The 18,342-nt window shown below is 43.1% G+C and overlaps 1 protein-coding gene across 1 annotated transcript; it reads left to right on the top strand.

Annotated features, from left to right (window-relative positions):
- Positions 1–4,530: 4,530 nt before the first annotated feature.
- Positions 4,531–5,592, top strand: LOC128106619 (speckle-type POZ protein-like). The gene has a single exon (XM_052732192.1). The coding sequence runs from the start codon at positions 4,531–4,533 to the stop codon at positions 5,590–5,592; it is 1,062 nt and encodes a 353-aa protein (XP_052588152.1).
- The last annotated feature ends 12,750 nt before the right edge of the window (positions 5,593–18,342 follow it).

Here is an 18,342-nt window from a genome sequence, read left to right as displayed (position 1 = left end):
GTAATCTTATGGCTTTTGTGGGTTTTTCCTTTAAAAGTGCCCATGTGGCTGCAGTAGACACGACTCTTGCTCTTGGAAGGAGAGTAGCCCGACTGATTATACAGCTACATCAATAAACCTCTTGCTGTTTGCATCAACTGGACTGGAGTCTGGGTTCTTGGGGCGCCCAACTGAGAAGGTAGTACCCTGGGTCTGGGGTCTATCATCCCCACACAACAAAGAATGAGTAACATCCACCTCAGAATTACAGTGCCAAGTGTTGTGTGTCCTTGCTGGAACCAGATCTCTTTGAGACAGTGATGAGCCTTAAGAAAGGAAGAAATGAAGGGAAGGCCCAAGGAGGGTAAAGTGTGAAAATATATATAGTTCAGAAGTAGGGAACTTGCCTAACATGTTGGACATTCCTGACTTTATCTCCTGCAAAACACACAGATGCAGCTGCCCACAGATGATAGCATGCATATGTGCAATACCACAGAGAGAAGAATGCTGCCTGGAGATCAAGTAGAGGATGTCAGAGACTCACTGAATATTTAAGATTTATTTATTCTCCAGAGCATTCCTTAAAGGGGTCAAGAGTCAGGATGGGTGGTGCTCATGCATAATCTTCTTACCTGTGAGGATGAGGTGAAAGGAATGCAGCAAGACAGTCTTAAAATAAAAAAAAAAAACAATGAAGTAAATATATAAACATATATGGAAACACAGAGACCATGAGAAAAATCTCGTTCTGCTTTGGGCAGGGGGCAAGAGAAAAATCAAGCCAAATTCAAAGGTGGAGAGAAATGTCTTTATGTCTCCCTCTTGTTTTCTTCCATCTCCTCATGCTGTGGTGAAACTCAGTAGACAGCCCAGGCCAGAGGACTCTCGATTACATCCCCTCAGGCTCTGAGTGCTAGAGTACATAGGGCCTACCACTTACATTCCACTAATTTAAGAATATTTTTTCACCAGGCGGTGGCGGCACACGCCTTTAATCCCAGCACTCGGGAGGCAGAGGCCGGTGGATCTCTGTGAGTTCGAGGCCAACCTGGTCTACAAAGCGAGTTCCAGGAAAGGCACAAAGCTACACAGAGAAACCCTGTCTCGAGAAAGAAAAAAAAAAAAGAATATTTTTTCAGTATGTCTTATTCCTGCCCTTGCCAATCATTTTATTATTGTCTCTCTAAGGATTTAAGAAGTCAAACATTTGATACCAGGCCTCAAAAGGCAGAGGTAGGCAGATCTCTATATTTTTCAGTCAGCTTGGTCTATAGAATAAGTTCAAAGACAGTCAAGACTGTGGAAGGACACTCCCTTTCAAAAACAGAAAGGGAAAAAACCCAAATCAGGCTGAAAGTTACTTTTCATTGTGTGTATGGTTAACCCATACAGCTCAAGATACTCTTGAGACAGGCTTAGGAGGATTGCTTATATGCAGGAAGGTCATTGTGAAAAATGTCTAGAAATAGGTCCAATTAACTATATTTCCTCCATATATGTAATGAATGTATAATTTACTCTTCCTTCTTTGGCTTAGGCTTGCATTGGGAAACAGAGGAATTAGGAATCCTGGATGTTTGATAGGTGTGTCTGGGCATACCAAACAAGAACTTGTCTCCAAAACCAAAAGAAACTCAATAAGACCCCAGTCAAGGTCCACACCTTTAAATATGTCCTCCTCCTCAAAGAACAGATTTGGAGGCTGGAAACAGTGATGTCCTTCTTTAATTATATTCAGGAAGCAATGGCAGTCTGCAGTGGCAGCCTGGAATACACAGGGAGTTTAAGGGGAGCCCTGGGAAACAGTTCATTTGAGTTGAGGCTGTCCTTCTTAAGTGGCTTAAACTCAAAAACCCAAACACACAAAAATTAAATATAAGAGAAAGCAAAACAAAGGTCTAGTATAATTTTTTAAAACAAGAGTTTAGCAGAGACATCATCATCAAAGAGAATATGTAAGTGGTGAATAATATGTAGTTATTAAAAAATGAAATAGCACCAATTAAAGGTGTATCCCCAAGCCTCTAGGTCTGGATTAAAGGTGTGTGTCTTCCTTCCTCAAAAGTCCTTATTTAACATGGATCTATCTACTTCAACTTAAGCAATAATTTCTCACAGGTGTGCACTCAATTTTGGTGTTTTGTTAATTCCAGATATAGTCAAGTTGAGAACCAATAATAGCCATCACAAGGGTGTGTTATTTCTTTGGTTAGTCTTCCATCAGTAAGGGATCATGTCAACATTTGCACAGCTATTATTAACTCTTGTATGTTATTACAATGACTGCTGCTATAAACACTATCATGGAAGGGGTGTTTTCCTTAATGTGTCAGTGGTCTTAGTTTTCACAACATGGATGGCAGGTGAAGACCTCATACATGGTAAGGTGGAATCATAGCCAGGAACCCCTGAAGGTAACTCTATTCTTTCCTCCTTTTATTCCATCCAGACCCACAGTCCCAGGATGACTCCAACAAACTTTGGTGGTGGTCCTTCCCCTGCCTCTCAGATAATCCTACTTGGAAACAGTCTTCCAGATCCATCTAAGGGCACCAAGATAAACAAAATCAGAAACAATAGGTCCCACTTACCAAAATGGAATCAAGGTCAGACATGTGTTTTAAACAAACCCAGTAAAATAGCATAATCACTAAAAGTCTCCCCACCAGAAAAAAAGCCCAGGACCAGAGAGTTTGAGGGAAGCAGTATCTGCCACTCTGACCGCAAACCCACATGGAGAACAGTCACTGATGTTACTAGTTAGTCACCTGCCAAAGGTTCCTAAGAGGAAACAAAAATTTAGGCATCAAAACCAGTTGATTGATGTATTCTGTATTGAGGGATGAACAGCACTGGAATCAGACTTTCAGGAGAGCTAGGCTGGGAATTGCTGAGTTGATTGAATCACTGAGGTACCTTCATGTCATCTAGGCTTAGTGAATCTCTCCAGATCTGATGAACTGGAGAGAGATGATAGATGTGGGGAGTATTTAACAGATCACATTCTAAGGGGAACAGTCTCAAAACCCCTTCTTTGGTAACTGTTGAATATTTTCTTCACTATTTGGAAACCAGAATGTGGTCTCACTTTTTAAAAATTGTTTGCTTATTTATTTAAAGTTTTTTTTCATTTTACATACCACACCCTGTTATCCTATCTCTCTTTGAAGTCCTAGCAAAGTAAGCATGGAAGTTGAAAGTTTAAAGAGGACAGAACTCACCTGTGAAGGATGGAAATTATGAAGTATTAAGAAGCTGAAACTTGGCAGTAAGCATGATGGAATTGAGAAGCACTTAGCACACCCTTAATTGGATCTGGAAGAGTGTTTCCAAAGAGGATTATCTGAGGGGGAGGGAGAGACCACTATGGAAAGTTGGTGGTGCCATCCTGGGGACTGTGAGTCTGGATGAATAAAAGGCAGGAAAACAGACTGTCACTTTCAGGGTTCCCTCCTGCTCTGCTTCTTACCCACCGTCTATGAATTCTTACTCCCTGACCTCCATGTTGTGAACCCTGAGTCCCCTGACAGGGTAAGGAAAACACCTCTCCTGGATCATGTTAGTGGCAGGAATTAGTGTAAAACCCCTGTAAGAGTAGATAACAGCTCTGTGGAATGGACACAAACCCTTATTTTACAGAAGATGAACCACAGAAAGCAAAATACACTTTTGGTGGTTATTCTTGATTCTCAACCCAAGTAGACATGGAATTAACTAAAATCCTAATATGGAGGGCAAAACTGTGAGAAATGTTTTGCTTAAGTTGAAGTAGGTAGATACACTTCAAATACAGACTTTGAAAGTAAAAAGAAACAAACATCTAATCCGAATCTCAGGGCCTGAAGACACACACCTTTAATCCAGATCTTGAGTCTGGAAGACACACCCTAAATTGGGTCACACCCTCTGTTGGAAGCATATAAAAGGACATGGAAGGAGGAAGCTCTTGCTCTTTGCCTGCTTGCCCTCACCTTGTAGCAAGTCCATTCCTTCCCCGGCAATAGAGAATTTTCCTTCAGAATTCCAGCATATACTGAAGACCCAGGGACACATCCAACCTCCTGGACTGAGTAAGTACTAGATTCTTGGATTTTCCCTTCACAGCTAGCCAATGTGGGAATAGCAGGACTGCAGCCCTAAGTCATTCTAATGAATCCCCTTTGTTCATACACAGAAAGAATAATTATATATGTTCTGTTACTCTGCAGAACCCTAGTATAACATTTTTGATATGAGTGTACAAAATGTTCCAAATTTTCAAAAGTTATTTATAATTATGAAAACTGGGTACCTATTGACCTAAGATTCAATCTAGAAAAAAATGGAGTGATATAAGAATCCCTAGTAGCCTACACTGTCTTCTCTGAAACTAGTATTGAAATCTGGATAGAAAATTTCAGACCCAAGTTTCCACCCTCATAGAAGATGGAACAGAAATAGAAACTAAAAATCTAAACCATGTCTATTATTGTATCCCTCAGAGTGAAGAGGAAACAATTGCTAGTTCTTCATTTTGGATCCAGTTTAACCTTCAAACTACCTCCAGAAATGTCAGGGGACCAGACAGCCCAGAGATGTGACCACACCCAAATCAGCGTCCAGAATATTTTCTACAGTTGGACCATCAGCAACTTCCATTTTTTTCTGGAGGAAATTCAGGAAAGCATTACAAGCCCAACTTTCTCAATAGGAGCCAATGACAAATGGTGTTTGAGAGTACACCCGAAGGGAGTGGATGAAGAAAGTGCAGATTACCTGTCAGTTTACCTAGTGTTGCTCAGCTGTCTAAAGAGTCCTGTTTGGGCAAAGTTCCAGTTCTTCATATTAAGCACCAAAGGAGAGACAACCCACGGTGAGAGCAAACCTATAGTCTCTTGGTTCGAACCAGGTGTTGAACTGGGATTTAAAAAGTTCATCCTTCGAAACTTCCTCTTGTCGTTTGTGCCTTGGCTTCTCCCAGATGACAAGCTCACCCTCCTCTGCAAGGTGAGCATGGTTGACGACTCTTTGAGCACCTCTGACCAGAACAGAAAGCCAAGAATTCAGGTTCCTAGATGCACATTGGCAGATGAGCTAGGAGAGCTGTGGGAGAATTCCCAATTCACAGACTGCTGCCTGGTGGTAGCTGACCAGGAATTTCAGGCTCACAAGGCCATCTTAGCAGCTCGCTCTCCAGTGTTCAGAGCCATGTTTGAACGTGACATGGAGGAGAGCAGAAAGAACCGCTTTGAGATCCCTGACCTGGAGCCACAAGTCTTCAAGGCAATGATGGGCTTCATTTATACAGGAAAAACACCAGACCTCGACAGCATGGCAGATGTTCTGCTGGCAGCTGCTGACAGGTATGGCCTGGAGCATTTGAAGGTCATGTGTGAGGATGCCCTCTGCAGGGTCCTCTCTGTGGAGAATGCTGCCCACAATCTCTACCTGGCTGACCTCCATAGAGCAGGGCAGCTGAAAACCCAGGCACTGGATTTCATTACAGCACATGCTTCTGAGGTCTCTGAGACCTCAGGCTGGAAGACAATGGTGGAGTCATGTCCCCACTTGGTAGCCGAAGCATACCATTCCCTGGCTTCTGCTCACCGCTCTTTCCGGCAGCCCCCCTGAAACCCATAAATCGACCCTAGTACCTGGTCAGCTGTGACCCACATGTGTCTCCCAGACGCAGCGGCCAGTGTAGTTATCGATTACACCTGGGTAGACTATGGGACCTATATAGCATTTACAGTGAATCTGGGGAAAGACAGATGGTGGATGAGGCTTTAATACAGGTGGAAATGAGTTGAATGGAAGGCTGGGGGAGGGGAAGGTCTGGACTCTGGTACAATCTACTCAGCCTTTTCCCTGTTGCTGTACTGGTTTGATTTTTGTCCAATGAGTTGTAAACTGGAATTCATATTAATTGCTGGCCCCAAGCACATTACAACAGGGTTTCTTTGGAGAAACTTGTCTGGATTGGACTGAGAAGAACACATTGTCAAGGACTCAGAAAGGAAAAAAACAAACCTGAATATTTGAATACAAGAGAAGGGGAAGAGAATGAAGACATTTTCTCCAAACTCAGTGTGTGGGAATGGAGAGATGACTCAGTTGGCAAAAGCAATTGTTGCTCTCGTAGAGGATCTTGTACAGTTCTCCTCTTGTCTCTATGGGCACAAACATCTCTGTAGACAGTACTTAACTCCCCAAAATACAAAATGAATAAAAATGTTAAAATCAGCTTGTGGATTCCAGTATTGTTTCTGTTTATAGAAAGCCATTTTAGTCCATCCAGATCTGCTCAGCTGTGGAAGTTTGTGGTACTGTGTTTCTCAAAATATTGTGTACCTTAATAAACTTATCTGGGGTCAGAGAACAGAAAAGGTACTAGTTAGGCAGTGATAGCACACGCCTTTAATCCTAGCATTCCAGAGGCAGAAATCCATGAGTTCAAGGATAAAGACAGGCATGGTGACTCATCACGCCTTTAATCCCAGAAAACAAGCCTTTAATCCCAGGGAGTGGTGGTAGAAAGTAGAAAGGTATATAAGGCGTGAGGACCAGAAACTAGAAACATTTGGCTGGTTAAGCTTTCAGGCTTTGGAGCAACACAGTTCAGCTGAGATTCATTCTGGATGAGGACTCAGAGGCTTCCAGTCTGAGGAAACAGGACCAGCTGAGGAACTGGCAAGGTGAGATAGCTGTGGCTTGTTCTGTCTCTCTGATCTACCAGCATTGACCCCAATAACTGGCCTCAGGTTTGATTTTAGTAATAAGAATTTTTAAGATTCCTGCTACATCTGGCGCCCAACGTTTGTGTTACGAATTCACGAAAAAGCCTCTTGCCTTTGGAGTCGTGGGCCCCAGCTCCAGCCCGAGCTACACTCAGCCGGTTGTGGTGGCACGCCAGTAGGATTTACTGAAGGAGGCAGAGGCAGGAGGATCCCGAGTTTGAGGCCAGCCTAGGAGGCTTGGGAGAAGCTTCAGCCCAGACCGAATCACAAACAGCAGTGGGACCATGGAGGCAGTGGCTACTGTTCCACGTTGCCAACTCCTTCTCATCATGTTGATGACTGCAGTGATGTTGCTCCCTGGGAAGAAAGTTTTACCGCTGCTTGTTCAGAGAAGAATTGCCTGGACCTTCGTGTTACAAGAAAGTGTCAACAAAGGTCAGTTTGGAAAAGTTTGGCAAGACAAATGGTTGGGAGAGATTGCTGTGAAGATATTCTCTTCTAGGGAACAACATTCATGGTTCCAAGAGACAGACATTTATCAGACTGTGATTGCTCCAAACCATAGAGGAGGCACAAAAAACAATGTCTGCAGCGAACCATGACCACGCCTAACAGCGACTTTGAAATGTTCAAAAAGATGACAGAATTCCAAAACGATGATTCCTCATGGACTATGATAAAACCATTAAGTCGATTAACACCACGGAAAGATTGACTTTGGACTACAAACTGGTCAGGAAAATTTCGAGATGATTAGCTGAGATGATCCAGCCTGACAGACTACTCCAGCAAGGACTTGTGACAAGCCCTGAACTTTCCTATTAAGCAGAGACTGGACAAATGATACAGGACTTGACAATTAACCCAAAAATTTTCTTTTCAAGATTCTCTAAAGATATCTTCACCCCTAGAAAGAAAAAAGAAAAAGAGAATAAGATGAGATAGATCATTGAATCTACTCTGAGAAAAAAGATAAAGAAATAATAGGATATATAGGTAGATCACCGAATCTACACTGAAGAAAAAGGGGAAGATATAAAAATCACAAAAGGTAGACTACTGAATGTATTATGAAAAGAAAAAAGAGAGAATATGGATATGATAAGATAAATAGGGAGATTATGGAACCAACCTTTTAAAAGGAACTACTTGTTTTAAATAAGAAGTAATGAAAATTTTTTGGTCTGAGTTTATCAGATGTTACTGGACTGGACATTGTTAATATATATAAAGGAGTTTTTATCTGAATCTGTCAAATGTTAATGGATTAGACATCATTAATGTAATCTTGACTGTGTATATTGTATATACATATCCCAAGTTTGTATATATATAATTTTCTTGTATTAGTTATAAGCTTTTTTTAAATTTTAGACAAAAAGAGGAAATGTGGTACTGTGTTTCCCAAAATATTGTGTACCTTAATAAACTTATCTGGGGTCAGAGAACAGAAAAGCCACTAGTTAGGCAGTGATAGCACACGCCTTTAATCCTAGCATTCCAGAGGCAGAAATCCATGAGTTCAAGCATACAGACAGGCATGGTGACTCATCACGCCTTTTAATCCCAGAGAGCAAGCCTTTAATCCCAGGGAGTGGTGGTAGAAAACAGAAAGGTAAGGCTGGGCGGTGGTGGCACATGCCTTTAATGCCAGCACTTGGGAGGCAGAGGCAGGCTGATCTCTGTGAGTTCGAGCCAGCCTGGGCTACCAAGTGAATTCCAGGAAAGGCACAAAGCTACACAGAGAAACCCTGTCTCGAAAAACCAAAAAAAAAAAAAAAAAAAAAAAAAAAAAGCAGAAAGGTATATAAGGCATGAGGACCAGAAACTAGAAACATTTGGCTGGTTAAGCTTTCAGGCTTTGGAGCAACACAGTTCAGCTGAGATTCATTCTGGATGAGGACTCAGAGGCTTCCAGTCTGAGGAAACAGGACCAGCTGAGGAACTGGCAAGGTGAGATAGCTGTGGCTTGTTCTGTCTCTCTGATCTACCAGCATTGACCCCAATAACTGGCCTCAGGTTTGATTTTAGTAATAAGAATTTTTAAGATTCATGCTACAGAAGTTTGTTCAGTGTCTTCACTGCCACATACACACACACACAAACATACACACACACACACACACACACACACACACACACACACACACACACACACACGTCAATGAAAGGAAACCTAATGAAATTTTTTTATGTTCATAGATTGGTACCTAGCTCAATCGTCAACTTTGGTGGTATTGTGTTCCCCAAAATATTGTGCACCCTAATAAACTTATCTGGGGTCAGAGAACGGAACAGCCACTAGATGCAAAGGCTGGAAAATGGTGGCACTCACGCCTTTAATCCTAGCATTCCAGAGGCAGAAATTCCTCTGGAATTTTGTGAGTTCAAGGCCACATTGGAAACAGCCTGGCATAGTGACTCACGCCTTTAATCCCAGAAAGTGAGCCTTTAATCCTAGGGAGTGTTGGCAGAAAGCAGAAAGATATATAAGGCGTGAAGACCAGAAACTAGAAGCTTTTGGCTGGTGAAGCTTTTAGGCTTTTAGCAACAGTTCAGGTGAGATTCATTCTGGATGAGGATTCAGAGGCTTCTAATCTGAGGAAATAGGATCAGCTGAGGAATTGGCAAAGTGAGGTAGCTGTGGCTGTTCTGTCTCTCTGATCTTCCAGTAGTCACACCAATACCTGGCTTCCAGGTTTGATTTTACTAATGAGACCTTTTAAGATTCCTGCTGCAGTCCACAGCAGGCTTTCTTCAGCAGCTGATGGGAGCAGATACTGAGATCCACAGCCAAACATTAGGCAGAGCACAGGGTGTAGCTAGAGTTTTCCTGCCTGGCCTACAGTCAGGACAAATCTCTGTCACCCACCAGTCCCACAGCCACTCAGTCCTGACCAAGTAAACACAGAGACTTATATTGGTTACAAACTGTATGGCCATGGCAGGCTTCTTGCTAACTGTTCTTACAGCTTAACTTAATCCATTTCCATTAATCTATACCTAGCAACATGGCTCATGGCTTACCAGCATCTTCACATGCTGTTTGTCTTCGTGGTGGCTGGCAGTGTCTCTCTGACTCAGCCTTCCACTTCCCAGCTTTATTCTCCTCCTTGTCCTGCCTATACTTCCTGCCTGGCCACTGGCCAATCAGTGATTTATTTATTGACTAATCAGCAACACATTTGCCATACAGACCATCCCACAGCAACAGGGAACCTCAAGGAAGACTGGAAGGCAGGATGGTAGGAGGGATCAAAACATCAGGTGAACAGAGCCCACAGATTCAACTAAACACAGCTCATGGGGCTTTAGAGAGACTGAAGAAGCAATCACAGAGCCTGCATGGGTCTGTACTAAGGACTCTGTATACATACTGTGGTTGTTTAGCTCAGGGCTTTTGTGCAGCTCCTAACAAAGGCAGATTGGGGAGTCACTGACTATTTTGTCTCATCTTGGGAACCTTTTCTTCCTTCGGGGTTGGCTCCTTGAGCCTTGACATGAGGGTTTGTGCCTACTCTTACTCCATCTTCTTATGCTATATTCATTTGATATCCCCAGGAGACCTGTGCTTTTCTCAAGGGAATCAGAGGAGTAGTACACCTATGTGGAGTGGAGGGAGGGGAGACTATTCAGGATGTATTGTATGACATAATTAAAAATAAAAACAAAGAGGAAAAAATAATGAAAAGTTGGAAAGACATTTAAGGAAGAAGTATTTGGACAGATCTGCAAAGGAACAAAGAATGTGAAGATCCTTTTGTCCCCAGTAAATGCCCATGAAAGATGCCTTCAGCAGAGGAGGAGGTCAATAATCAAGTAGATAGGATGACCCATTAGTCGGACAGTCTAAGTCTTCCCCAAGTCATCCTTGTTATTGTTCCATGGGCCCATGATCAAAGTAGCCATGGTAGCTGAGATAGGGGTTATTCATGTAATTAACAACATGTATTTCCATTTATCAAAAGTGACCTGGTTCCAGTTGCTGCTGAATGCCAGATCTGCCAATATCAGAGACCAACACAGAGCCCCAGAGATGTCACCATTCATAGGGGCCACCACATACATTCCCCTCATTTAAAAAATTATTTTTTAATTTTTTAAAAAACTTTATTTATTAAGTATACAGTATTCTGCCTGCATGTATGCCTGCAGACCAGAAGAGGGTGCCAGATCTCATTACAGATTGTTATTACCCACCATGTGGTTGCTGGGAATTGAACTCAGGGCCTATGGAAGAACAGTTAGTGCTCTTAATCTCTGAGCCATGTCTTCAGCCCCTAAAAATACTTTTTCAGTATCTCTTCTTTCTGCCCTTGACAACCCTTTTATTATTATCTCTCTTATGATTTAAGAAGTCAAGCATTTAAGCCCAGGCCTCAGAAGAGAGAGGTAGACAGAGGTCTACATTTTTTTTAAATTTATTTTAATTTATTTTGCAATACAATTCAGTTCTACATATCGGTCACAGATTCCCTTGTTCTCCCCCCTCCTGTCCCCCTCACCCTCCGCCCAACGCCCCACCCCCCATTCCCATCTCCTCCAGGGCAAAGCCTTCCCCACAGACTGAGGTCAACCTGGTAGACTCAGTCCAGGTAGGTCTAGTCCCCTCCTCCCAGGCCAAGCCAAACAATCCTGCATAGGCCCCAGGTTTCAAACAGCCAACTCATGCAATGAGCACAAGATCTGGTCCCACTGCCTGGATGCCTCCCAAACAGATCAAGCCAATCAACTGTCTCACCCATTCGGAGGGCCTGATCCAGTGTGGACCCCTCAGCCATTGGTTCATAGTTCATGTGTTTCCATTCATTTGGCTATTTGTCCCTGTGCTTTATCCAACCTTGGTCTCAACAATTCTCGCTCATATAAACCCTCCTCATTCTCGCTAATTGGACTCCCAGAGATCCACCCAGGGCCTAGTCATGGATCTCTGCATTCAGATCCCTCAGTAGTTGGATGAGGTTTCTAGCACAACAATTAGGGTGTTTGGCCATCCCATCACCAGAGTAGGTCAGTTCGGGCTGTCTCTCGACCATTGCCGGCAGTCTGTTGTGTGGGTATCTTTGTGGATTTCTGTGGGCCTCTCTAGCACTTTGCTTCTTCCTGTTCTCATGTGGTCTTCATTTACCATGGTCTCCTATTCCTTGTTCTCCCTCTCTGTTGTTGATCCAGCTGGGATCTCCCGCTCCCCCAAGCTCTCTTTCCCTCGACCCTCGCCTTTCATTACCCCCACTCATGTCCAGGCTGTTCATGTAGATCTCATTCCATTTCTCTGTCATTGGGCGATCCCTGTGTCTTTCTTGGGGTCCTGTTTTCCAGGTAGCCTCCCTGGTGATGTGAGTAGCAGACAATTCATCCTTGTTTCATGTCTAGTATCCTGCTATGAGTGAGTACATACCATGTTTGTCTTTCTGAGTCTGGGTTACCTCACTCAGGATGATTTTTTTCTAGATCCATCCATTTGTCTGCAAACCTCATGATGCCATTGTTTTTTTCTGTTGAGTAGTATTCCATTGTGTATATGTACCACATTTTGTTTATCCATTCTTCAGTTGAAGGGCATCTGGGTTGTTTCCATGTTCTGGCTATTACAAACAATGCTGATATGAACATAGCTGAACAAGTGCTCTTATGGTGTGGTTGAGCATTTCTTGGGTATATGCCCAAGAGTGGTATAGCTGGATCTTGGGGGAGATTGATTCCCAATTTTCTAAGAAAGCGCCATATTGATTTCCAAAGTGGTTGTACAAGCTTGCATTCCCACCAGCAGTGGAGGAGAGTTCCCCTAGCTCCACATCCTCTCCAGCATAAGGTGTCTTCAGTGTTTTTGATCTTAGCCATTCTGACAGGCGTAAGGTGGTATCTCAGAGTTGTTTTGATTTGCATTTCCCTGATGATTAGGGATGATGAGCAATTCCTTAAATGTCTTTCGGCCATTTGAGTTTCCTCTGTTGAGAATTCTCTGTTTAGTTCTATAGCCCATTTCTTAATTGGACTGTTGGGCATTTTGATGTCTAATTTCTTGAGTTCCTTATATATTCTGGATATCAGTCCTCTGTCAGATGTGGGGTTGGTGAAGATGTTTTCCCATTCTGTAGGCTGTCGCTTTGCCTTGTTGACCGTATCCTTTGCTCTACAAAAGCTTCTCAGTTTCAAAAGGTCCCATTGATTGATTGTTTCTCTCAGAGTCTGTGCTACTGGTGTTCTATTTAGGAAGTAGTCTCCAATGCCAATGCGTTCAAGACTACTTCCTACTTTCTCTTCTAGCAGGTTCAGAGTAGCTGGATTTATGTTGAGGTCCTTGATCCACTTGGACTTAAGTTTTGTGCACGGTGATAGATATGGATCTATATGCAGCCTTCTACATGTTGATATCCAGTTTTGCCAGCACCATTTGTTGAAGATGCTTTCTTTTTTCCATCATGCACTTTTGGCTTCTTTGTCAAAAATTATATGTTCATAGGTGTGCGGATTAATGTCAGGGTCTTCAATTCGATTCCATTGGTCCACATGTCGGTTTCTATGCCAGTACCAAGCTGTTTTTATTACTGTAGCTCTATAGTAGAGCTTGAAGTCAGGGATCGTGATGCCTCCAGAAGTTGTGTTATTGTACAGGATTCCTTTGGCTATCCTGGGTTTTTTGTTTTTCCATATGAATTTGAGTATTATTCTTTCCAGGTCTGTGAAGAATTGTGTTGGTATTTTGATGGGGATTGCATTGAATCTGTAGATTGCTTTTGGTAAGATTGCCATTTTTACTATGTTAGTCCTGCCTATCCATGAGCATGGGAGATCTTTCCATTTTCTGACATCTTCTTCAATTTCTTTTTTCAGGGACTTAAAGTTCTTGTCATATAGGTCCTTCACTTGCTTGGTTAGTGTTACCCCAAGGTATTTTATGTCATTTGTGGCTATAGTAAAGGGTGATGTATCTCTGATTTCCTTCTCCGCTTCTTTGTCCATTGTATATAGGAGGGCTACTGATTTTTTTGAGTTGATCTTGTATCCTGCTATGTTGCTGAAGGTGTTTATAAGCTGTATCAGTTCCTTGGTGGAATCTTTGGGGTTGCTCAAGTATACTATCATGTCATCTGCAAATAGGGAAAGCTTGACTTCTTCCTTTCCAATTTGTATCCCCTTAATCTCCTTATGTTGTCTTATTGCTCTGGCTAGAACTTCAAGTACTATATTGAATAAGTATGGGGAGAGTGGACAGCCTTGCCTCGTTCCTGATTTTAGTGGAATTGCTTTGAGTTGCTCTCCATTTAATTTGATGTTGGCTGTTGGCTTGCTGTAAATTGCCTTTATTATGTTTAGGTATGTTCCCTGTATTCCTGATCGCTCTAATGCCTTTATCATGAAGGGGTGTTGGATTTTGTCAAATGCCTTTTCTGCATCCAGTGAGATGATCATATGGTTTTTTTCTTTGAGTTTGTTTATATGGTGTATTATATTGACGGACTTTCGTATGTTGAACCACCCTTGCATCCCTGGAATGAATCCTACTTGATCATGGTGGATAATTGTTTTGATGTGTTCTTGGAGTCTGTTTGCCAGTATTTTATTGAGTATTTTTGCATCAATGTTCATGAGGGAGATCGGTCTGTAGTTCTCTTTCTTTGTTGTATCCTTGTTTGGTTTAGGAATTAGGGTAATTGTAGCCTCGTAGAAGGAGTTTGGTAATGTTCCTTCTGTTTCTATTGTGTGGAACAATTTAGAGAGTATTGGTATTAACTCTTCTTTGAAGATCTGGTAGAATTCTGCGCTGAAACCATCTGGTCCTGGGCTTTTTTTGGTTGGGAGACTTTTAATGACTGTTTCTATTTCCTTAGGGGTTATTGGACTATTTAAATAGTTTATCTGGTCTTGATTTAACTTAGGTATGTGGTACCTATCCAGAAAGTTATCCATTTCTTTTAGGTTTTCCAGTTTTGTCGAATAGAGGTTTTTGAAGTATGACCTGATGATTCTCTGGATTTCCTCAATGTCTGTTGTTATGTCCCCCTTTTCATTTCTGATTTTGTTGATTTGGATACTCTCTCTCTGTCTTTTGGTTAGTTTGGATAAGGGCTTGTCTATCTTGTTGATTTTCTCAAAGAACCAACTCTTTGTTTCATTAATTTTTTGTATTGTTCTCTTTGTTTCTATTTTATTGATTTCAGCTCTCACTTTGATAATTTCCTGGCGTCTATTTATCCTGGGAGACTGTGCTTCTTCTTGTTCTAGAGCTTTCAGGTATGCTGTTAAGTCTCTAGTGTGAGATTTCTCCAACTTATTTATGTGGGCATTTAGTGCTATGAATTTCCCTCTTAGTACTGCTTTCATAGTGTCCCATAAATTTGGATATGTGGTGTCTTCATTTTCATTGATCTCTAGGAAGTCTTTAATTTCTTTCTTTATTTCTTCCTTAACCCATTGGTGATTCAGTTGGGTATTATTCAGTTTTCATGAGATTGCAGGTTTTCTGTAGTTTTTGTTGTTGTTGAAATCCAACTTTAGACCATGGTGGTCTGATAGAACACAGGAGGTTATTCCAATTGTTTTGTATCTGTTTAGATTTGTTTTGTGGCCAAGTATGTGGTCAATTTTAGAGAAGGTTCCATGGGGTGCTGAGAAGAAGGTATATTCTTTTTTGTTAGGATGGAATGTTCTGTAGATATCGATTAAGTCCATTTGAGTCATGACATCAGTTAAGTCCTTTATTTCTCTGTTAAGTTTCAATTTGGGAGATCTGTCCAGTGGTGAAAGTGGGGTGTTGAGGTCTCCCACTATTAATGTGTGAGGTTTTATATGTGATTTAAGCTTTAGTAATGTTTCTTTTACATATGTGGGTGCCCTTGTGTTTGGGGCATAAATATTCAGAATTGAGACTTCATCTTGGTGGATCTTTCCTGTGATGAGTATGTAATGCCCTTCTTGATCTCTTTTGATTCATTTTAGTTTTAAGTCTATTTTGCTGGATATCAGGATGGCTACACCCGCTTGTTTCTTAAGACCGTTTGATTGGAAAGTCTTTTCCCAGCCTTTTATTTTTAGGTAGTGTCTATCTTCGAATTTGAGATGTGTTTCTTGTATGCAGCAGAAAGATGGGTCCTGCTTTCGTATCCATTCTGTAAGCCTATGTCTTTTTATAGGTGAATTAAGTCCATTGATATTGAGGGAAATTAATGACCAGTGATTGTTCATTCCTGTTATTTTTTGGTGGTGATGTGTGGGTACTTCTATACGTTGGGGTTTACTGCTGTGGCTTTATCTGTTGCCTGTGTTTTCGAGGGTGTATCTGACTTCCTTAGGTTGGAATTTTCCTTCTATTGCTTTCTGTAGGGGTGGGTTTGTGGATAAGTATTGTTTAAATCTGGCTTTGTCATGGAATGTCTTGTTCACTCCATCTATGGTGATTGAAAGTTTTGCTGGGTATATTAGTCTAGGCTGACATCCATGGTCTCTTAGTGTCTGCATTACATCTGTCCAGGTTCTTCTGGCTTTCAAAGTCTCCATTGAGAAATCGGGTGTTATTCTGATGGGTTTGCCTTTATATGTCACTTGGCCTTTTTCCTTTGCTGCTCTTAATATTCTTTCTTTATTCTGTACGTTTAGTTGTTTAACTATTATGTGGCGAGGGGACTTTTTTTGGGGGTCTAGTCTGTTTGGTGTTCTATAAGCTTCTTGTATCTTCATAGGCATTTCCTTCTTTAAGTTGGGAAAGTTTTCTTCTATGATCTTGTTGAATATATTTTCTGTGCCCTTGAGTTGGTATTCTTCTCCTTCTTCGACCCCTATTATTCTTAGGTTTGGTCTTTTCATGGTGTCCCAAATTTCTTGGACATTTTGGTTCATGACTTTGTTGGCTTTAGTGTTTTCTTTGACTGATGAATGTATTTCTTCTACTGTATCTTCAACGCTAGAGATCCTCTCTTCCATCTCTTGCATTCTGTTGATTATACTTGCATCTGAAGTTCCCAATCGTTTTCTCAGATTTTCTATTTCCAGCATTCCCTCTGTTTGTGTCTTCTTCATTTTTTCTATTTCCCTTTTCAGGTCTGGGACTGTTTCCTTCATTTGTTTCATTGATTTTTCTTGATTTTCTCTCAGTATTTTATTGTTTTCTTCCAGGACTTTATTGATTTCTTCTAATTTGTTTGCCCTTTCCTCTAGTTGTTTACAGCGTTCTTCACATTTTTTTGTCTTTTCCTCTACACAAGCCTCTAGCTTCTTCATGATGTCATTCATAAGGCTGTTTTCTTCTGCTTCTTCCAATTTCTGATGTTCAGGTCTAGGTGTTGGAGGAGGGCTGGGGCCTGGTGATGCTGTATTGCTATTCATTTTGTTGTATATGTTTCTGCCTTGACGTCTGCCCATCTCCTTGTGCTTCTTTACTGGCCTTATCCGCACACTTGGTTCAGCCAGACCAGTGTTCCAAAAGGGAAGTCCGGAGCAAGATGGGAGCTGGGGGCCGGCCTCTAAGTCTCAGGAAGAGGCTTGGGGCTCAGGCGGATGGGCGTGGGGGCAGGGCGTGGAGACTGCAGGGCCTGCCAGGGGTCTTGGAGAAGGGGATCCTTCCCGGTGGGGCTAGCAGGGAACCTGCCCGGTGGCCAGAACCTGGGGTCAAGTTGGGCAGGTCTTCCCTGGAGTGGCTGGTGCCCAGGGATGGGGTCCAGGGCAAGGAAGGGAACTCACCAGTTTTCCAAAAGGGAAGTCCGGAGCAAGATGGGAGCTGGGGGCCAGCCTCTAAGTCTCAGGAAGAGGCTTGGGGCTCAGGGGGATGGGAGTGGGGGCAGGGCGTGGAGACTGCAGGGTCTGCCAGGGGTCTTGGAGAAGGGGATCCTTCCCGGTGGGGCTAGCAGGGAACCTGCCAGGGGTCTTGGAGAAGGGGATCCTTCCCGGTGGGGCTAGCAGGGAACCTGCCGGGTGGCCAGAACCTGGGGTCAAGTTGGGCAGGTCTTTCCTGGAGTGGCTGGTGCCCAGGGATGGGGTCCGGGGCAAGGAAGGGCACTCACCAGTTTTCCAAAAGGGAAGTCCGGAGCAAGATGGGAGCTGGGGGCCAGCCTCTAAGTCTCAGGAAGAGGCTTGGGGCTCAGGGGGATGGGAGTGGGGGCAGGGCGTGGAGACTGCAGGGTCTGCCAGGGGTCTTGGAGAAGGGGATCCTTCCCGGTGGGGCTAGCAGGGAACCTGCCGGGTGGCCAGAACCTGGGGTCAAGTTGGGCAGGTCTTCCCTGGAGTGGCTGGTGCCCAGGGATTGGGTCCGGGGCAAGGAAGGGCACTCACCAGTTTTCCAAAAGGGAAGTCCGGAGCAAGATGGGAGCTGGGGGCCAGCCTCTAAGTCTCAGGAAGAGGCTTGGGGCTCAGGGGGGCCTGCCAGGGGTCTTGGAGAAGGGGATCCTTCCCGGTGGGGCTAGCAGGGAACCTGCCTGGTGGCCAGAACCTGGGGCCAAGTTGGGCATCTCTTCTCTGGAGTGGCTGGTGCCCAGGGATGGGGTCTGGGGCAAGGAAGGGTACTCACCAGTTTTCCAAAAGGGAAGTCCGGAGCAAGATGCAAGCTGGGGGCAGGCCTCCAGCTCTACATTTTTGAGCCAGCATGGTCTATAGAGTGAGTTCCAAGACAGCCAATGCCATAAAAGGACACTCCCTTTCAGAAACAAAAAGA

Source organism: Peromyscus californicus, unplaced genomic scaffold, assembly GCF_007827085.1.
Source record: "Peromyscus californicus insignis strain IS unplaced genomic scaffold, ASM782708v3 Scaffold_9__1_contigs__length_137607984, whole genome shotgun sequence".
In the NCBI taxonomy this organism is placed as follows: Eukaryota; Metazoa; Chordata; class Mammalia; order Rodentia; family Cricetidae; genus Peromyscus; species Peromyscus californicus.
Note: the sequence above shows the minus strand (reverse complement) of the source record. Positions and strands in the feature narration are given on the sequence as shown.